The sequence below is a fragment of the Pseudopipra pipra genome, chromosome Z (assembly GCF_036250125.1).
Source record: "Pseudopipra pipra isolate bDixPip1 chromosome Z, bDixPip1.hap1, whole genome shotgun sequence".
Classification (NCBI taxonomy): Eukaryota; Metazoa; Chordata; class Aves; order Passeriformes; family Pipridae; genus Pseudopipra; species Pseudopipra pipra.
Window position 1 is genome coordinate 10,057,129 of NC_087581.1, and position 22,624 is coordinate 10,079,752.

General features: G+C 42.4%; 1 protein-coding gene across 1 annotated transcript in view; it reads right to left on the reverse strand.

Moving 5' to 3' along the window:
- The window catches only part of CCBE1 (collagen and calcium binding EGF domains 1), a 96,189-nt gene that overhangs the window by 11,422 nt on the left and 62,143 nt on the right, over positions 1-22,624 (reverse strand). Inside the window, 4 exon segments of the mRNA XM_064642520.1 lie at positions 1,848-1,954; positions 7,048-7,185; positions 7,857-7,991; positions 13,513-13,565. Of these exon segments, the coding sequence (XP_064498590.1) occupies positions 1,848-1,954; positions 7,048-7,185; positions 7,857-7,991; positions 13,513-13,565 (433 nt within the window).

A 22,624-nucleotide genomic window follows, 5' to 3' on the forward strand; every position in this document is an offset into this window, starting at 1 on the left:
CTTCTTCCTTCCATCAGGGTCTGGGATCAATGTAGGATATCCCACAGACCACTAGCATATCGGGACAGAGCATCACACAGGCTTTTCCGCTAACCACAATTTTGAATAAAGTTCATAAAATCTGAAAGCCTTAACCACAAGACTGAAGACTCATTCCATAAACTGTCTTCCTGGCAGACAGAAATGAATTTTTCTACACAAAACAGAACAGCTTCAACCACAGATATTGAGAGACGTCTTCCCCAGAAGAACTTGACCATGGGGAACAGTGGGTGAAACACAAAGAGTTGATGTCTCCCTGGGTAGAGAATTAGTAGTGGGCCAGATCTCTCAGCATGGACAAAAGCTCTTCTCTCTGGGCAGTAAAATTGCTGAGGGTATCAGGGACCTTCTCTTCCAGCTCTGTCTGTATGTGGCACAACCCAGTGGGCTCCCTCTGAGGATGCCAAACAGGTCAAGTCTCAGTAGGAAGATACTGGGGGAAAAATTAAGCCATGTACTGTGACAGGACAGTTATGAAGTAAGAGTGAGCTGCTTAGTTTGGCCACAACTACTGTACCAGTGCCCATAGTGACAGGTATTGATGGCCTGAACACAGGCATCTAACATTTTGAACTCAGGCATCTAAGAGTGGAAGTTAGACACAGAAAACTTTCCATTGATTCCATCAGTCAATTCTTGCAGCAAACAACATGACCAACAGTGTGACTCCAGATCCCTCCCTGAAGGTCAGTGCGAGTCTGTTCAGCATCACAGAGAGTGGCTGGAGAAACAGCCATGCAAAAGCATAGATCCTTTTTTAACTTCTGTGCTACCATTTGTTTGAAAAACAGAATTTCTATCACACATGGAATTCTGTCACTTCCACATTTGTCTTCATGCTGATCCAGAAGGAAAACATGACATTTTGAGATTTTTGAGATAAAGATTATCTCTAACCTCAGTGAATTTCATTTTTAGTGAAGCAGATTTCTTTCTTCCTATAATTGGAGGAATAACATTAAATGCAACAAGCACACCAAATTGTGTTTTGACACAGTGAAATTAAATTAGTACCCTGGGTGAAATAATTACAGCCTGTCAGCATGAATTGCTGAGAATATTCCTGCAGAACATTTCAGTTTGAAAGAACATGAATGTTCAAAGGAGATGTCACCAGAAAAGGCATTACACGTGCATCCCTGCACTAGGCTCTCCAGATCTGAGGCTGGGTCCTTGGGTTATTTCAATCCTAACTCAAACGCAAAAGGAGGCTACATATAGGAGCAATTAAAGGCCAGGGGAAGTTTCTAAATGCATTGTTCTCTACTTGTAAGACGACAAGTGAAAGCAAAAAAGGTTTGGGACTGAGGGTTTTTCTTTTTTAAAAGAAGAGTGATGTTTCAAGCTAGTGACGTTCCTGTTTAGCTCCGCACCTAAGAAAGCAAGAATCCTGTTATCAGCACCCCGTTAATGCAAAATCATGTTCCTACATCTACAGAATGTCTTGCACTTGCTGACTCTGAAGGTGGATCAAGTCCAAAATCCCGTGCATCCAGAGTGAATGAAAAGCTTAGGCCAAGCACAGATTGCCAAGAAAGCTGGGCTCAGCCCGGGGTGGGTTTTTGCCAGAGTCTATTACCACGAGCTTGGTAACAGACGTACATGAACTTGGGTTGCAATCTGCTTAAAATCCATACAGAAACACAAGGAAGAGATGCCATTCTTACATGATTTTAAAATATATTGCCATCCTCTTTATGGGTACAAGAACGACATGTCAGTGACAGCTCCAAATACTTAAATTTAATCTCAGTTGTTGTAAAACATGCAGATCTGGTAAAGACATGGCTGATCAGTGTTCATACCTTTTGCTTTAGCTGTAAAACCGTCTGCTTTATTTGATGAAATTCCTTACAAGAGGCACAGCATGTCCCCGGTTTCGCCACATTTTCAGATTTCTCTGGAAGCACAGCTGAAAGAAAGCAGCTTCCAATATAAATATAAAGATCCAAAGGAAAGAAGTTCATAAAGTGACTGCAAAAGAAACTTGAAGGCTGTTACATTTCCCCAGACTGTGAAAAGAGAAGAGAATCTTACCATTATTAAATCTTTGACTGTGAATTCCTATGAAAGGCTGAGAAACTTCACAGGGACAGCTCTAAGCTCATTTTTAAAGCAGCTGTTTTCAGTTAACAGTCCCCAAAGAATTCATTTTTTTAATACCTGGAAAAGTTTACACCCCTTCTTTTATCTTTGTGTTTAGGGTAGACTAACCCCATAGATCTGAACCAATTTACAGTCCCCTGAAGGGCAAATTTTCATATGCTATAAATTACAGTAAAATCCCTCACAATATGGTAATTTTGTTCACTTTTCACAAACTGCTCTTTATCACTGTGGGTTATTCTCCATGCATGGAATCGGCCTGAGCAGAGATGAGGATTGAGATTAATGACAGGGATTTAAATCCACACAAGAGAAAGGGTCACATCTGTTGATATTATGCATGGATGGGATCTTTTCAGGAATCCATTAAATGATTCAAACTGTAAGAGATATTGCAAATGTTATTTTTGTCCTTTTCCCAGTCCCATACATAGTCGAGCACTTCTGCATCGCAAACAAACAAGCATTGTTGTAACAGATGTCTGCTTAAAAAGAAATCTGGTTTCAAAACCACAGGGTGACACATACTGGCAAACTCCAGGTGAACTTTTTCCCTTCCACGTACAGTTGCTGAGAAGCATCAAGTGGCTCTGCATAAAATGTGTGGCCTTGTACGATGTTACCTGGGCAGGTTATCAGGCATGTTTGAAGTCTGACCTTTCAGAGCACGTCTGGCAATGGAACAACTCTTCAGGTGCTCCTGGTTAAAGCCAGGAAATCTTCAAAATCTTCCAAAAGGATCAACTGCAATGTGCTTAGCTATTGTGTTGTAATTCCCACTTGGGCATACACTTATATGGCCTTCCTCTTTTCAGAAATGTGCATTGATTCTGAAAACATCTGCATCTTTTTAAATACACCCAGAAGTTTCTAATACTGAAGATATTATGTAATACTTGACTTTAAGTGTTTGCAGGGTCCAATAAGAAAGAATCTGATGGTTATCTATGGACCACCTACACACAATTTTAGGGAATGTTTTTCAGTGTGTTTTGTCCATTGGGTGTAATTACACATCAGGTAAGCTTGCTTTTAGAAGAGAAAGATTTGTTTCATCTCGTAATCAGGTAGAAGAGAGCTGTAAGGGCAAGATGCTGGAACAACCAGAAGCCTTAAGACTGATATGAGTACTGAACTGATCAGAAGATTGGGAGGCAAAGGCTTGAAGGTTTTCCCCACTCATCAACTGCCTGTTCCCACAGTTGCACTCTGAGAGCACTACAATATTACATATATTATTTATCATATTTATGGCAGCAAGCACACCCTGCTGTTGGAGCTTCACAGCCCTTTCTGATAACACAGGCTTGGTACCTGAACAGCTTTCTGTGCAGTGTTCAGGTGGCTCAAAGATTTAAGGCCAGAAGGTACTACTTGGTGTTTTCCAGCGAAGTCTACATAGCATAGAATAGAATTTCATCAAATCAAGCTACACTGAATCTGAGGCTATTTGGCAAAAAGACCTCTCAGAAGAACTCCAGCATTTGTATGAAGATACCTGAATACACAACATTTGCTGCTTTCCTTCCTCTCTGCTGCATTCATAATGCTAATCGTTTTGCCTTTAACTCCCTCCAAAGCCTCTTTGCCCATAAACCTTTTTCTGGTAGATTAAATAATCTGCAACGTGCAGGGCTTTTTTTCCTTAACGAGGAATTGACGTGCTTTAATCCAGACGCCTATTGACATTTCTATAAAATAAATTTTCTCTTGACCACAAGGCAGTTTTGTGGGGTTCTTTCTCCCCCTCCAATTTTTCATCTTTTCTTAAAAAAAACCCTGTGTCTTGACATGTCCATTTTTGGACCTGTGTAGGATTTACAGATATACATAAATAGAACTGTTAGGAAAAAAAGCTTTTTTTTTTTTGCTTTTCAAACGCCAATAAAGTCTGTGTTTGGTACTAGTCTCAACCAAAATTTCTTTTAATAGCTGTCTCACCAAATGAGTTCTGTCATATTCTGTTAAGAAATGTTGCTGAAAGCAACATAGAGTCATAGGGAGAAACTGCCAGAGTCTCTGCTATTTGAAACCTAATGTAATCCCACTAGAATCAGTGGAATTATGAGCAGATTAGGAAGCGGTGAATTTGGCCTTGTGTTTCATTATGAAAGCCAGTTTATCTTCCAGAAGGATGCGGCACACGGGGCTGACAAGTTCAGATAAAAGAGGGCTGTAACAATCCATGGAGATGAATGCTGGGGGGATCAGCAAATGTTTGGGAAATATCATACCAGTAAGATTTCTGCAAATCCGGTTGGATTGACTTGTCGGAGGAAGAAGTCCAACATCCTCATACAAGCAAGTGTGAGCTGCATCCCAGGAGAGAGGTGGAATCCCCCTAACTCATACCAGACAGAGGTGATGATTTGCCCAGGGAAGGAGTCATCCATCAGACATTCACTCTACCCGCATCCAATCCTGTATCAGGACCAGACTACGAGTAAAGCCAGAATAAAGCATGGATAAAGCCAGAAGCCACCCAGGACAGGCCAGAGGGGGCAGGAAGCTGTTAGATGGGGCCACTCACGCATGGTGCAGAAACAGAGATCACCTACCATGGCCAGTTTGACCAGCACTGAGCAAGGCACTTACAGAGCCTGTTTCCATCGCACAGACCTATACCAGGAAACTAAAGTTATTTTGGAGGAGGCTTAAACCCTCCCCATTTTCATGAAGGCTTTCCAAAGTACGAAGTCTAGTTCACACATGATGTTGCTGTCCTGACGGGGGTCCTTTAATCTTGGCGAGATGCTGGTGAGGCCAGTGGCACCTATAGTTAAGAGATCCGCTCAGGGAAGTTGTGTGTTTTCTTTCCGTGTGCTTGGAGGCTCTGCCTTGCTGATGCTGGAAGAGAAGGAGACGCTGGCAGGGGAGAGCTCTGCGGGAGCTCTGCTGCGGGCGGTCTGTGTATGGAGGCTGTGGAGTTGATCATCTGTGTTGTATTATCTGGGCTCAGCCTGCTGAGATGGTTTAATTTGCCTACTTCTGCACAGGCAGCTGTATTGTCTCCATCAAATGCAACGTGACTGCAGATGCAGGAAAAATGCTCCCTATTCTTCTGTCCCCGAACCAACACCAAGCTCTCAGTCAAGCCACTTACAGAGCCAAAAAAGTGTCCAAATTGCAGCCTTCAGGCGAGGAACAATGACAACATGAGTATGATCTCTCTGGAAACACGCAACATTGTTAGAGATGGAGAGGAGTACGTGTGTTTCTGTTTCCCACAATATTAAATATTAAAATAAAATCGGAGTGTTCCGGCTACTATGAAAAGCAAATCATCTGTTCATTTGGAAGTCGCTCAAGCCCAGATGCAGTGCAGGGCTGGGATTTACCACGGGGTGGTGCATCGCTACAGCTGGCTCCTCATGAGACCTTTTCCTTTGGAATGAGTTATGGACGCAAGTCCTGTGAAATAGCGATAGCCAGCTCCTCCCTCACTTTCACCAGAGGTCTGACAATTAGTAACTGAGCAGAAAGCATCCTTCTCTGCTTCACACAGATGACTTGGGAACTGTCTCAAGAGATGGTGGGTGTTCCATTCCAGATTAACTACTGGAACTGACATTTTTATGTGCCATGTGCATTCAGTGTAAAATCGGTGTTTTTCAAATATTAGAATTATTTCCACAGCCTTGTATATTTGAATGGTTGGTTATCCTGAATGCTTTGGACATTACCCTATCAGGAAATTTGAACTACCCAGAGGAAAAATTAAGTAAAAAAAATATTTGTAAGGAGATTATAGAAGTTATATCTCTTTCCTTTATGACCCATGCACACACACTTATGAGGAAAAAAAGAAACATTTGAAAATTACCAGGAACAATTACATTTACTGGAGTGGCTCCAGTTACACATTTTCAGAGGAAAATCAAAATTATAAATTGCTCTGGCCATCCAGTGGGATTTGGAGCACTCTATGATACCGTGTTCAGGCATTAACTGGTGAACCTATCGTAAGTCACCATTCATCAAAAGATGTTGGGTCTTTTTTTCAGAGCACAGGGTGTTTGCTTCCTCCTTTCTTTTTAAATTTTCTTATCAGTATTTAATCTTCCGTACTCTCAATGTGGTAATTTAATGACTGGGATGAGGTCAAAACCTGTAAAATCATTTATGCACAGCACATGTGTATACTTTGAAACCAACAGTGAAAGGAAAACCCTCACTTCTGCCCCTCTCCCATTGCATTTTATTTTCTTGAAAAATAAAATGAAAATAAGAAAAAAAATCTGACTGCAGTCACGAGACACACAAACTAATTGCAGGTCAGCAGAATTCAGTGTTACTCAATGTAATTTAGAAACTGATTTAAGCAATGCTTGAAATGTGTGTTGAACTTCCAGATCCACCTTTTCTGAGCCTCTTAGTGCCAAGGGGCACTAACAATCTAATCCAGGGCCATTTACTAACCTCAAACGTAGGCATGTAAATACAAATTAAAGTTACTGTAATTATTTAAATAATGAAGGTTTGTCAGAGTCATCATCTGGCATTTTTTTTCCCTGTGTCTCTTGAGCTCTGGGCCACAAAATAGGTATAATTCAGGTTGATATGGGAGAAAATACGGCTTTTAGCAGCTGGATCCAGCAGAAACGGTCTAGCTGAAGATGTAATGCCAAATTTCACTGTTCAGCCATTCTGCCTCTCCAGGGGAAGATTCTTTCCACATCCCTCAGTGCAACTGTGCATTGGAGCAGAGCATGTGGCAGGACTGGTCCACAGGTGCTGCTCAGGTGCCCAGTGAGCAGCTCTGGTTCTCCAGGAGCATCAGCTACATCCCAGCTTTGGAACCCTCAGCTCCAAGTGTAGCGTAGGGAGCAGTTCTTCATCAAAGATCAATCTTTTAGATGTCCCTTAAGCCCAGGACATTTAACCTCCAGTGGCCCCTACCTTTATCTCCTTTGGTGCACGTCTTGCCATCCTCCTCCCGGATATAGCCCTCGTGACACTCACACCTGTAGCTGCCCAAGGTGTTGACACAGATCTGAGAGCACAGAGTCCCATTGCTCGTGGCACACTCGTCGATATCTGGGGAGCAGCAGAAGTTAGAAAATGTCCTACAGCTGGAGATTTCAGACCTCAAATACAATAAAAGGCTTCCTTTAGAGGTATAAAGAGATTTTGTAGTTAAATATAGCCGCACTATTAACACACCTAGCATTTTATCAGTGAACACTGCTGGACCATTTCCTTGCATCGAAAAGCTCACAAGCAGAGCTCAATCCTGCAAACTTTGGCTCCCTGGCATGGCAAATCACACAGGGCAGGGAAGGGCAGGGCAGGACTAGCCACACAAAGACCACATCTAAATGATCAGTCCTGAATTAGATACTAGCCATCTTGATCAAACCCCAAGGATTAGTTTTCATAATTGGGCCTGATTATAATGCTTCAATATTCCACAAATATAGCTCACAACCTGCAAGAGGAATTAAAGGAAACATTACATCAGCCCAGCACTTCAAAGTGTTTGAGTATATGTGTTTTGTTGTAGGTAATACCTTGTAATAATTTCAGGGGAATCTAGATCTCTTAATTCTGCTAAGCAATCCTTGACATAGATAAAAACCACACTTCTTCTGTAACAATCATTATTATGAGAGTGAGAAAGGTTTCAGATTTAAACTGGTTCCTAAAAGACCCAGGGGAGCAGGATACATCATTAACCAGGGATGAGCTCAACACGCACTTCTACCCACCCAGGCAATAAGGCTTCTCTCTGTTCCTGTGCCTCTCGCGATCATAGCGGTACCCAGGATAGCAAGTGCATAAGACTCGCCCAAAGTTATCTGTGCACTGTTGTTCACAGGGAGCTTCAGCACAGACGTCATAGTCTAGAGAGAGAAAAACGTGATTAGGAAAAGTTCCAGTGGCAGTAGCTGAATGACGCTTTGACACCTCTCTGCTAATTAATATGAAGTTGAGTCGCATTGTTTATAAGGACTGAAAATATAGATATAAAACATTCATGAGACATAAGCAAAGAATTATATTAAAACTGTAATTGCTTCTCACATCTTTACCGCAGTTAGACTATTTCTTAGAGCTGGATTTTAAGCAGAGGTCACTTTTGCAGTTGGCAGAATTTAAGAATTCTTTTCACAGAAATATTAAATTACCTAAAATGTTTTTTGTTATTTTCTTCCGCAGATTTTTAAGTGCAGATAGCAACATTTTCCTATGCAGAATACTGTAGAAAGCCACAAGGCTAATTGCCAGATCCAGGCAGAATGTATATTATAAGGAAAAGTTAATTAAATCACACAGTAATTGTTCAAAGCCAGATATAACCCTTCTAGCAAAGAATGCATTGTTGCAAAACCATCATCACTCTTAATAACAGCAATGTGCAGATTAGGGTATGGTAAAATCACTGCCTGGCTTTGTCAGTGAAATCCCCAGAGACTGAAGTCCCTGTTTGAAACCCGAAGGAAGGCAAATCTGTTTCTGATTTCACTGCTATGTAGCAGCAGAGCTGAAGTCTGAGGAATGGACAGCAGAGCACAACAGAGTCTGACCCATATCCCTGCCCTGCCAGGGGCTGGGTTTGGCCCCTGGCATTGTGCTGGTGACAGGGTTGGGGGTAGAAGGGCAGTCCCTGGCGGTGTGTGCAAGGGCTTTGCAGTGCCATGGGGAACATCTGCCAGGAGAAGCCCGGAGCTGAAGCAGCATCTGGTCTCAAAACCAGGTCAGGCACACCCTGCTGCTGAAGGTCAGGTTTTACGCCAAAGCAAGTGGCAGTTTCTGTGGTTGTTTCAGAGAACATCATTCTGCACAGAGGATCCATGTGGCTGTGATCCTCCGTGACTGCGTGCAGCAGAAATAACCCTCTTTGTGCTCCAGACCAAACATATCTAAACCAAACCTAAGTGGTTTAGCCGAGTTCTCAGCAATGCAGTGTTTCCATGTACACAATTAAAACGCAAACTCATTATTGACTCACCCTAATGACTAGCAGACATCTCTGGGTACGATGATTGGTCCAAACAATTAAATTGAGCTAATAGGTGGTAAAGCAAATGAAACCATATTTTTTGTATGAAATACATAGCACATATGTGTAGCAATGGGGTTAAAAGTGATAGTGTGCCAAGGTACAGAAAAGCACCAGATGAGATTTAAAAAGCTGCTGTGTTTCACACCAGAGCCCCACAGACAAAAACAGAGTATTGTAATGGTGCCAAGCATTTCCTCCCTTCTGCTTGTCACCTTTTGAATAGCAGGCATCCTTTCTTTCCTTATTACTTCACAACTGTGTTGACTTTAGCTCTTGAAGTCTGAATTCTTGAGCTCTTGAAGTGCTGTGGTGGTGAGTGGCAGTGCCAGGATCCCCAGCAGTAACCAAGGTCAAACACTGCAGGGCCATGGAAAGAAAACATAGCCCTTGCCTTCAAACTGGCCAGTCTGGGGGTCTAATTTGGACTTTTTAGGTGATGTTGGGGCTGTAAATTCCTGTTACATTTGGCACTACTAAACAGTCCCAAATATAAAGCACTGCTGGTGTTTTTCCTGGGCACAGCTGTGATCTCCATTTTCCACTGAAATGAAGTCAGATTGAGAACAGGTTAGTGTGCCCAGCACAGAGGTGAACACTCCTGCTCCTTAGCCAGTGTACCTATGCAGATGCTGGATTTGGCCTGTGCTATGTTGAGCTTTTCAGAGCAGAGGTAAAATGAGCTCTGGCCTCTCTGTGCTTCCGTGAATAGATGTGCCCTAACAAAATAATAAAAAACAGTGCTGGAAGGGACCATCTCCCACCACAAGCAGGATTAGCTACGTGTCAACTTTTCCTAGTTTCTTTTTTCCCTCAGGGGTTGATATGGTCCACCATGTAGTCTACTCCCAAGATGAAATACCTTTGCAGGCAGAAAGCTTTTTACTCATATCTAATCCAAACTCCCCTTTTAGCCACTTAGGTCCATTATTTTTGTCTTCTCCTTGGTCATAAAGAACAGTTTATTTTCCCCCTTGCAGCAAGTTTTCACATACCTAAAAACTGTTATCACGTCTCCCCTCAGCCTCCTTTTCTCTAGACTAAACAACGCCAGTTCTTTTTATCAGTTTCTCTTTCGCCATATTTCATGTAACCAGTCTTTAAATATGGTTTTCATGTCCACCCCAGCACAACTTCATCACGACTGTTGCCTCATTTACCTTCATACAAAGCAGGGGAAGGGTCCAGGGGGTACAAATACCTCTGCTGGTGGTCACACACAGTCAACCTATATCACACAACGACTGTGGGCAGGTCCCATGTCACAGAGCTGTGCGTCCCCAGGGCTTTTGTACCAGGAAGCCTGGCTTGCCTAGAAAGGGTCCTCGCAACTGGGATGAAATTAGGCAAAAGCTGCTGCACCACCTCTGTGTGTTCTGCAGAACTGAGGATGCATATGCCCCTCCCATGTTCAAACCCCTTGTCTGCCAGCCCAGCCTAAGAAACGTAGTTTGAGAACAAATCAAAACCACACAGTGAAGGTCAGGCTGTTCCAGGAAGGAACAATGCAAAACTGAAAGCAGAATAATAAATGTCCCTACATGTATTTCAATGACCTCAGAAATGACAATGCGGTCATTTCTGGGAACAGGAAAGTTGTACTAAGGAAATTTTCGAAACACCATTAGTGATGAAAGAGCAGATCTGATTGCAGCTCACCTGTAGTAGAGTATTTTGCTCTGTGCTCCCCCACAGCCAAGAAACTCAGGTAAAGCAGTGGTAGGGAGGATGCTCTTCAAAATAAGCTGTTTCATAATACATTTGTCCCTTCTTCACTCTATCACACCATGAGACAGCACCTGAGACAGCATTTGGTTGGAGCTGTGAGTCTCCAAAGCAAAGAAGAAGGAGATCATACAGGAGAAAAAGTGGGTTTTGACCTTTTCTGATTGTATGGAGGAGGAAGAGATGTTAAAAAGAGAATCAGACACACCGAGGAAACTCCACTGGATGTTTTTCCTGAGGATCATTGCTTCCTGCTCCTGCAGCCGAAAGCCAGAACAAGAAGGTGAGTATAAAACAAATGAAATGCAGAACATGGAGGCGTGAACTTATACTGGACTACGCTGATTTCTGTTCAAGGGTAGATGAGAAATAATAGGACAGAAACCAATAATGCACATGGACAAAGACACAACCCTTTGGGAAACAGTCTATTTAAATAACAGCTGTCCTAGAAGGAGATTGGTGTTTTTCCACGGCAGCTGTAAACGGGTGGACAAGGGAGGGTCTCTCCCTCTGCTGACTCTCCTCCCTGCAGCCACAGCTAAATCATGGAGAAGACAGGGATGGAAATACTTCTCACAGTTAAGATGTGCCAGTACTGGATTAAAAGGTGAAGATGCGCTCTAATAAACTCACATCTGTAATGCATTTATGTGCCTGTGTCGAGATATGAATTTCATACAGCTACTCTGTCAAGATTATGCCAAAACAATGTGTGAAGAGCCAAGTGATGTCTTGTAACAGAGTAAGTGAAATGAATACTTCAGTGAATCATATTTCTCATCTCTATTCCAATGGCCCGAGATTGCCTCGGATGTTACAGCAACGGCTGTGGCCTCCAAAGTTCAAGGCAAAATACAGATGGAGCTGAAAAAGGGGCAATGAAGAAACAAAGGGAGAGAAGCCACAGCCAGCAGAGAAATTGAATTAGTGGCAGAAACTCTCAGGTTACTGAGATGCAGTTAATAACAGGATTAAGTGAAGTCAGTGGGTACATAATAAAAGCTGCTTTCATAATCACCTAAAATCTCAAGAGATGAAAATCAGAAGCCAAAATAATATATTGCCATGGCTCTCATTTTATTTTTGCTCCTATTACTTCTCCTGCTGTATCCATTATATTTAGTGAAAAACCAGTCTATAAAATTGTTAAATCCATAGGAAAATGAGAGGCCAGACTGTAGAGTCCTGGCTTTTCTCCACTCTGAAAGGTTTTCAGACTTCTGCCTCCAACACACACAACCACCTTCTCCAAGTGTCAGTTTCCCACTGGAGCTGTCACTTCTTGCCACACACAGTGAGACAAAACTCACTGCAAAACCATAGGGCAAGGAACTTGGTGTAAGCATTGATTTCGCACACACTATATCCAGTTTTTCAGGGCTCAGGCTGGCCCCATAAACTGTTTCTTTGCAGGGAAGCAGCAAATACAGAATTCTTGTTTTGAGAAGACTGGGGGGGGAGGGTGCTGTGTTCCTTTTTCTGTTATTTTTTTGTTTGTTTGCTTGGTTGGTTTAGTTTTTGGTTTTGTTTGGGGGTGATATTTTTGTTTGTTTGCTGGCTTTGGAGGTTTTTTTGCAACGAGTGCTTTAGTGTTTCCACCCAGCAGCAAAGAAGACACAAATTTACAAAAAACAAACAAATCAACCAACAAACCAACTAAACCCCCCAAAACCACTTCCCCCCAAAAAACCTCAATGGAAAAAAAAAAACCAAAAAACCAAAACAGCAGGATTAGAGTTTGGACTATAATCCCTGTTGGCTGGAGACTATGACTCAAAAAACAGACAACTCTCTCCATGTACATTTGTCACTTTTTTTTTCCCCTCAAAACATTGTCATCCCAAACTGGGAAGATTCTCAGACCAACTCAAGGCTTTTCATATGTCATCAAATAGAAGGTTGTGTTGCCTTAAACTAACTTTTTAACCTGCTTTTTAGAGCAGAAAAGGTTTATTGGCTTGTCGTTTCTGGACATTTGCTCCTGCCTGGCAGTTCCTCTACTTCTACAACTTCATAGCCAATTTCACCCAAGCCAGTTCCCTTTTTACTACTGCATGAATCACCCTGATTAAATTTACATCTTCCTCAGCCCCTGGTGACAAGGAAGCCATGCCCATGACCTGGAGAGGTGGCAAAAGAGAGACACTATTTGTTCATGCTCTCCCCTCTCTTCAGGAAATAGGTAACTAAAGGCAGGACTAACCCAGTGAGTCACCCCCTCCCTGTGCACCAACAAGCCAAATCAGCTGTACCAGATCCAAGGGATAAATGGGGAAAACCATTGTCCAGGCAACATGTGCTTCTGGGTACACAGAGCATTCCTGCCTACGTAGCCAAGGGCAGAACATGTCTCCCTGCTTGCAGCAGATCATGGCACAAGATCTGCACAGCCACATGTACTTAGGGAAGGATAAAGGCTTGGCATACTAAGCAAAACTTTTGGAAGTTGCTGATCTTTTTATTTTTCCAACAACTTTTTGGAAACAGTTCCTCCCCTACACCGACACATGAGATACAGCTGAGCCTGCAGTTATATCAGGTTGCTCTTCCAAACTGGCAATGTGGAAAACAGGGTAAACGGGGAAAGACAAATGCATGGGTACATAATGGGTAAGAACAGTGAAATCACATACCTTCAGGGATGCACTGTCCAAGAACAAACTTATAACCCTTACAGCATTTTTTCCTGAAAAACAATAAAATAAATAAATGAATAAACAAATGTATTCTCTAAAGGTTGGTGCTGCCTTTAAAAAGGTCATAGGTAGATGATGGATCTGATGAACCAAACAAGATGAGGATCCTGAGCACTGTAGTTGGAGGCATCTCAGCTTTAAAGAACGCAGCATGGAAATGCATCACTCGGTCCATGAGGCACTTAAATGGCACCATGTCCAGCCACATCAGCAGCTGGGTACCCCAACACCAACCTTCCCAACATCCCAAGTGGTTTCCAAAAACCCTGCTCTCTTGTGTTGACAGGATGCAGCACACCTCTGTGCTGTCCATATACACAACACAGGTCATCATTTTCACAGTACAGTGAAGAGTGTTTTCAAACATCCATCATCACAATGTAAACTTGCAGAAAGGGGTAAGTCTCAGCAAGGAGTATGCGGAGAATAAATGTTATCAGTAATTTCTCATCTTTCAACAAACATGGAAGTGGTAAGTGAAATATATGGGGTATTTCAACTGGTATCTTATATTGGTTGGGGGACAAAACTGAAGTGAAGCGTCAGTAGGATCAGATACTTTTTATGTGCCTATAATATGAAAAAAGTCTGAGGGCTGAGAAATTATTGTTTCTGATACACTGGCCTGTATTGACATTTAGGCATCCAGCTATACCTGCTAGTTTGCTTTCTAGTCAGGAAAACACATTAAGTCACCAGGACTCACAGCAGTGCACTGGAAACTCTGTAAACTGGTCTGTCCCTTATTACCCTGAGAGTTTCTTGCTGCAGGAACTTGGTGACCTTCAAAGGGTCCCATGTTGGTGACCAGCATGACTGCTGCAAAAGAAAACTGCTGCTCAGTGTGCTATGATATCAAGTACATGTGTGTCCAAGGGGGAAAAACGCCTGTATTTTACAAATTCACAGTTTTTCATGCCTTGTGGACATGCTGAAATATCTGCAAAACTGGGAAACCATCCATTTTTTCTTTTCCTTTAATTCAATAACAGATGCAGAAGAGTGCTAAAGCCATGTCAGTCAATGTCACAACACTCCCCTAGAAAACAAGCAGCCATCACAAATCATCATTATGCTGAATTTAAATCAACTATCAGTTGCAACTGACCTCCTAAAGCAAACAATGCATTACTCCAAACTATGTAAAAACAAACTTTAGCTCCATATTTTACCCTCTTCCAAGATTAGCTGGAATATAAATTACGCTTAATGAAGGTTGAACATCTGAAGAGGAAGCCTTGCTTTGTTATGCAAACAGTGGTCCCTCATTAGACTTCTCTCCAAACACTGCTGTGAAGTTTTATCTGCAAGACAAACAAACGCAGAAGGAATGAGTTCAAAGGTGCACTGGGGAGGCTGTTCATATGCTGCAAGCCATGCTGATGGCTTTCCAAGTGCACATCCATCTCCTCCTGTCTGCAGAAGAAGAGAGGCTGATAAAAGTGTGCCTGTAGCAGCTCTTCAGAGGAAGATACAGTCCGACTTTAGAGGGCTGGAAGATTAGAAAGGAGAACATCCCTGGCATGAGATGCTGACCTGTTGGGTTGTGCAAGCCAGAAGTAACCAGAAATAGGGAGCAGCAGCTTTCATCATGTCTACCCTTCTCCATGGAAGATTTTCAGGCTTAGAACCCTTAGGACTCCCACCCTGGGAGTGGCTTGTGGCAGCACATGGCAACTGCAGCCATGCAGCCTGCTCCTCAGTGAGGGCTCACCTGCTGGGAACCTTGCAGGAGCTGCCTCTCTCCTCTCAACTTGGACAGCAGTGGCTTTTGGCTGGGCTTGTTGGCTTTCTTGTGGCTAAACTGAGGCTTTATCCTCCTGAAAGCCAAACCACTTGCCTCGATCACACCTCAATCAAACGGCCACATATTGAGAACCGACCACATGCCAAGTTGCAGCCACTAGACACCACCCTGGTACCCTGATACTGCCCCAAAGCACAAACAGCCTTCCATAGCCTTGTCCAGGATTGATCCACTTAAAGCAACCAGAAAATCATGCTCGACTGGCAGATATCCAAGTCCTTGCTGAAATTCCTCTCTTCAATGGCCTCTTGCAGCAATGAGTTCCACAGGGGGATAAGATGTTTTTGAGAAACCATTTCCTTGCTTTCAGTCTCCCTCTCAATTTTTTGTTGACTTTTCTCAGTTTACTGGCAAGGAGAGTTGAAAATATTTTCCTCTACAAACTTAAAGATTTTTCTGCACCATGGAAATTTTAAATCTCACTGAAGGGAGTGGTTTAGAGGAGGGATGCCCTGCTTTCAGGACCACATTCCAAAAACCAATTTCCCATGTTAATTTGTTCTCAGCTGAAGATTACAGATATCTGCATTAGTACTCAACAGCAAGCTTGAGCTATCAGCACAGTTCTGCCAGGGAAACTGCTGCTTTAGGGTTAATGCACAGGAAATACAATACCACAATACCTATTTCTCTGAACATTACATTGCAACCCTGGGATCCCTGCATGCTTTAGCTTTCTAAATTCTTAAAGAGAAATCTGTCAAAATGATGGACATATGAGCATTAGCAAAGGCATTTTAATAGCAACACTCATTTTAAGACATCTAGGTCCAGGTTGACATGTCTAATCAACGTTGCACAGCAGCAATCTTGTTGTACATAATGAGAGGTAAGAGGGGGTTCCTGATAATTTTAGCTACTGAATAACTTTCAGCAAGGTGGTTGCTATGCAGCTGTACATGTGAGCATGCACAAAACACAAACACAGGGCTGTGCAAGAAGCTTCCTCAATAAAATCTGGATCTATGGGGAAATAAGGTTGATTCATTAACCTCAAATCTGGCTTACAAAAAAAGAAACTTCTGGCAGACTTATCTATTACAGCTTTTAATGAGGTACTTTGGCAATTAAAAATGTAGCAACTCCTGATTCTCCTGCAATCTTCATTCAGGAATATGCACAAGCCCAAATTCAAAGGGGCTTTGGGCACCACAATTTTGACCCCTGCAATATCTAGCTTTTGTGTTACCTGTATGAAAATCCATAGCAATAGGGACTCTCTCAAAGCAAAGTCACTCTTGGGTTTTTTTTCTGACAAAAAAAGCTGCAGGAAACTCAGGGAGATGTTCAGCTACTCCCCTCTGCTCTGGAGGTTGAGATGCTCCTGGATCACTGAATGCCAGAAGATGGGATTTGGGGTCAAACGTTTGATACCAACAAACACATATGTGACTAGATAAGCTGCAGATCTACCTTTGTCGCAGGCTTTTGTGGCCCATCACCTTGCAAACTGAGAAGGGAGCTGAGCTTTGCAGGAGGTCCCCCACGTCCCATCACCCGCTGGTCCCCCAGAGTGCCCAAAACACAGAGTGCACCAGCACAACACCCCTACCCCATCCTGCAAAGTGGTAGCTGCTCGATAGCATCGCCTCAGACAGGCAGAGTGAAAGGCAAGATGCAAGGAATGCAGCTTAATTAAGCCACCACTTTATTAAGTTAGCTTATCAGGCAGCTATCAGCAGTAACTCATCCAGCGCAGACCATGTTTTTTTTCCATAATTGTTTCCACCTGGTGCAGAGCTGCCATCACCCCCGGCCCACCTCCTGCTCTGCACAGGACACCGCAGCTGTCCTGGAGAGACTGACCAGGGAATACTCTAGGTGAGAGGGCAGGGAGTCACTCAGACTCCTACAGCTGCTGAAATGCTTCCGAAATGCAGACAATAAGAGGATAAACATTTTAAAGTGATAATTAACCTTCATTTGTCTGCGGTAACATGACAGTGACTTGGGCTGTAACATCAGCTGCTTGGTGCATTATTAAGGTTTTGGATAACACCAGCAAAGAGGCAATTCTAAAACTCTGTCACAAGTTACTTTGAAAAAGATACTTGATGATCATTCAGTGATTGAAAAGGGGAAGGCAAAGGGGAAATGCAAAGGGAAGAGGAAAGAGAAAAGTTTTAAACCAGTTTCAGACAAAACTTAATATGGTAATGAAACTCTTGGTAAAGATGTCAAAAGTAGAAAGAGAAGAGTCTGCTCTAGGAAATATTTGCCTCCTGAGAGCAAAGTAGACTCAGAAATCTCTACGCTGAGTCAGAAAGTGAGTTCTTAGGATAAAATATTGGTCTTATTTTATCCCTACAATGCTGACAATCAGCCTCCAACCTGGCTCCTCCCAGAAGACAGAGGTAGTTCAAGCAGAGGCACTTTACCTCCCATTCACTGGGGCTAGGGGTGCACACAAGGACAGTTTCTAGAGCTCAGCTGAGGCCTGAGGTCGCTTCACTGGTGCAGCAAATCCACAGGTGGTCAGGCAAGTCAAATCCCTCCTCTCCGAAATGCTTTTTCTGGCCAATGAATGTCAGATCAGTCACAGTTTAGAGGGCATAAAAGATGCTTAAGATTTTATGTAAGTTTAAATACGTCAGCACTGTTTTCCCAGGTCAGTGCTGGTAGAAAGTAATGATAATATACTCAAGAAAATGTCTCTAATAAAAAAGCAATTTCCTATCGAGAACATTTTTTTTTATACCAGAGCTCTTCAGCCTATGTCATAACATGAACTCAGAAGAACTCGTGCTGTATTTGAAGACCTGAGTCAGCAAAGGCCATGGCATGGTGTTTTTAATTGCACAAAGGGGTCTTTGTTAGAGCCCCTCCTTATCATGCCTGCCCAGGGTTTCTTTTTTTGACCACACCGGCTTTAAAAAGTACATAGCGTAGCAAAAATGCAAATATAAAGTACAGCAATTAACTTACAAAAAATAATTAAACAGCTATAAATGCAAGCCAATAAGGTACATTAAAAAAGAAACCTAACAAAAAACCAAACCAAACCAAACCAAACCAAACCAAAACAACCAAAAAACCCCAACCAAAGTCTTATTTTTATCATATGCTATATAAAATTCAGTTGAGGTACATGTTTGTCTGCCAAAGCACGCACAGACAAAGCCCATCTGCAGTGCCAGCGCTTTAAGGAACCAGCTCGGTAGCTGTGCACAGTTTCACTGTAATTCACATGGAGAGAAGATTTGTGTCAACATGGTGTAAAGCTGAAGCAATGCACTTTATTTTTGTTTGCCTTTCCATGGGACACATACCAAAATCTTGAGTAAGAGGGGATGGCCTCCCTGCAGACACTTGCTCAACATACACTTTGCCATGATTTCCAGACTTAGTCCTTTTTCACAGTTTTGTAAAGAAACGGTTTATGTTCACATTGAGTGCAACACAAGGTCCAAGGCCAGCCCAAGCCCTTCCATCACTGTCCCAGCTGAGAGCAAGTAACCCAAGTACAGTGACATCTTCTTATGCTGCAGTACCTACAAGTGCTGTGTGTATCTGTGTGCTATTTTATTTCTCTCAACTGACTGAATAGAGCAGGATTTGCCTGAAAAACCATGAAGACAACCCAAATGTGGAACCCAGACTTCTGAGAGCAAATTGCTACAACTTATTGGCTGATTTTTGTGGAAGTAAAATTTTTGGGTGATTAACGTGTTGCCTGAATCTAAGCTTTGGTTTTTGTTAGCTACTTAAGTCAAGTAGTTTTACCCACATATAATGGTTTTCTTTTTCTTAGGGAAAAAAAAAGAAAAGCCCTGCTATCTGCTGTTTTGCTCAACTCCGACTACTAAGACAGATACCAGAAATGAAATCACATTCCAGTCATTGCTAATGGGAAGGTTTTGATAAGATTCACAGTTCCTGGGCTCCTCTTCCTTGAACGCAAGCCAGGGACCAGATCCTCTCCTGGCAAAAGCCACATACCTCTCTTGCTCCAGGGAACTGTGCCAGCGCTCACCCTGGGAGACCCCGACTGATGCTCTTGAAAGCTTTCAGACACACTTCTTGGCTGCTCCTCACTGCTAACTGACTCCTTCTGTCCTCCAAGTGCTGTTTCATGTCATCTTTTTATGGTCAAAAGGGAGTTTTATGGTGCTGGAGCATAAACTGAGGTTCCTTCTTCTCACAAGAGAACTTCCAAACCAATATGATGGTTTGTAGCCCCTGCAGAGCACAGTATTTGTGAATGCTTAAAGCTCATTATTCTGTAAAAGAGAATAAAAATACTTTGAGAGGTGGGAGAAACCCTCCACCCTATGTGTGTATCAGTGGGGCTTGGAGGTACTGACCTGCACGAAACTGAAAGATGCACAAGGAGCAAAACTTCACAGGTCTGGCAAATTTAGTGACCAAAAAAAAGTCTGTTCTTTTTTGTAGAATGCCAGGCCTCTGTTCTCCTCGGACACAGCGCAGGACATGTCTCCATGATGGGGTTTACGGTTTTGTTTAAGTAAATTAGATGCAGCGTGGTGTTCAGTAGAGGTTTTCAACCATCTGGGCAGGAATACCGCTCCCCCAACACATCCCCCTGTGTCAGCAGGTCGGCAGTCCCAGGAGACCATTGCTTTTGACTATTTTAGGGCTTTGGGAAGCAGACGGAAGGGTTGGTGTGAAAACCCTGCAGCCGCACCAGAAAATTTTCTCATAGCCTCTGCTAACTGCAGAAAGAAGTGGCAACTAAACCTCAGCTTACTGTCTCTCTTTTTGGCAGAGTAAAGACTTCTAGAAACATTTTCTGCCATCCTCCTTTCCAATGTGAAGTGAAATTAAAGGGTCGTATTCGGATTTCCACATGAACCACATGGACTAGGGCTTCACATCTTCTGGGAAGCCATGACACTGTGTGGCAGGACCAGCACCAACACTGGCCCTTGTCAGTCCCTGGTCCACCCAGAGACTTGGGGCTGCAAACACACTGACTAACCACAGAATAATAAGCATCTTTTTTCTGTAGCACAGACCAACTGGCTGCACTGGTAACCATCAGTGCTTGTATCTCAGTTAGCATACCTAAGTCTAAAAATGACTAAATAAAGATCTGCCAGTGAATATCCTCCAAGCAAAGAAGGAAACTCTCAGAAGGAAAACATTAGACAACTTCAAAAAGGTAATGACCCCTGTTGCTACTGGAAAAGGCGTTTGTTGGATATTTTACAAGCATGTGAACATCATCCTCAAAATCACATATGTGATTCCTTCAGTGCTGGACTGTACTTTCTTCCCATCTTTCTTGGAATTTTATTTCACTGGCTTTTGTTTTGTTTTGTTTTGTTGTGTGTTTTTCCTGTTTTGTTTGTTTAGGGTTTTTTATTTTGTTTTGGTTTTTTTTCTTTTTTTTCTTTTTTCTTTTTTTCTTTTTTTCTTAACACAAGGGAACGCTCATGTGGATATCACTAGACAATATGTCAAAAATACCAGAATGATTAAATAAAAGGCTTCTGACTGTTTTCATCTGCTTAGACTCAGCTTTATATACATACTGTCAGCCTTGTCTTGCTATCTTTTCTTATAAATTTCTTTTATTTTCTGGCATTGTACCAAGAAAGTGATTTTGTTTAGTTTCACAGGTGAAGTTGGTATGGATTACACAGAATCAAATCAATGTTTGACAGGTGTGAAATTTGAGGGGAAGAAAAAAATGAATTTTATACAAAGATAGCACAGTTTGTATTTAATATAAAGTCTAATGAGCTGGCAAAATACAATGCACCCTCATAAATATATTGTCATTTCTAAGAAAAAGTTGTCTTCTAAATCTCAATTTAAATGATCCAAGACTGAGCTTGTGTTTTAAAATAACTCACTGCTTTGAGATTTAAAGTACAAAAAGTGAGCAAAAGTCTTTTTTTTCCACCACCTCTGACTTCCAATTAGAGGACTGCAAGCCAAATTTCCTTCTAAGTCTGTAAGTAGTATGTTTTGCTGATGGCACACATTCAATTATATATCGAACCCAAGGTGAGCCAGAGTACAGGACTAATCACAGCACATCTGTCCTGTCTCTTGGATTTTTTTTTAGACTTCCATGACTCTTCATTTTGTAGCTCCAATTTCCTACTAAATATCCATGTGAGATAGAGAGTAATAAATTCCATTTCAGGAGGGAAGGCAGAGCCAGAGTGGGGCTGCGAGGAGCTGTGTTCGCGGGCTGGCTGCTGTGCTGGTCCTCGGTCACTGGAGTCAAATAGCAATAAATTGCTGGCAAGCTCTCAGTCTTACTGAATCCAGTCCAATCCAGCCCTGTTTATAGAGCATCTTTCATCAACAAGATCACAAAGATGCTGCATAAGCAATGTCTAACAAACTCCTTTCGATAAACAACAAGAGGCAAGTGTTGCATGCACAAGCATGCACGGAAAAACACATCACAGAAACTATGCCAGGCAGTCAGATCTCTAAAGCTAGATTTCCAAATAGGACATAAATCCCAATTAACCTTCAGGGAAGCTATTCACTCCATCTTTGTTTACTTACTGGTGAGCTGACATTAAAGGGCCTGATCCTGGTTCTGCTGCAATCCCTGGCAGCTTTGCCAGGAACATGTGTTAGGCTGGGAACAGGCTCTGACCAAGACTTAAGATGGTGGGTGAGGACATGCTCGGCTCTGAGGATGTGCTACAGTTGGACTTCTTGGAAGAGTCATTCCAGAAAATCACTTCTGACATATACTTAATCAAGTCTGGATGACTTTTGTCATTGGAAACTGTTGCAAAACTCTTCCTGGCTTTGATGGATTTTGGATTTGACATGTACCACTGCTCCTGTACTTCCCTCATGGACACAACATTCATCTCTATCTTAAAGCATCCATCTACATGCCAGACACAGACATAGATATTTAATCCAGAAATTTAACAGATATTTAATTTGTGATGTTTTTTGAAATTCCACTCCAGGAAAAAAGCAAATAAACAAGTCTAGCCAGGTTAACACTTTCAATTTTAATAGTCTAGATGTTGGGAGAACCAAACACAAAGCCACCAGCTTTTAAGGAAGTCATATAGCATGGAAAAATACTTGAAGAAAGATACATCTTTGAGCACCTCAGTCTCTACACTAGGTCCACATGATGTCCAGGTGACATCTCGATTTCCAGCACTGAGCTGGAAACTGACAGCATGAGGTAGATGTCTGCATTTGGATAATCTGCTTCTCTGTGGAAAACTCATGGTGAAAGGACAAGAGGCGCACAGGGCATGGAGGTTTGTGTCAATTGTCCCTGATTAC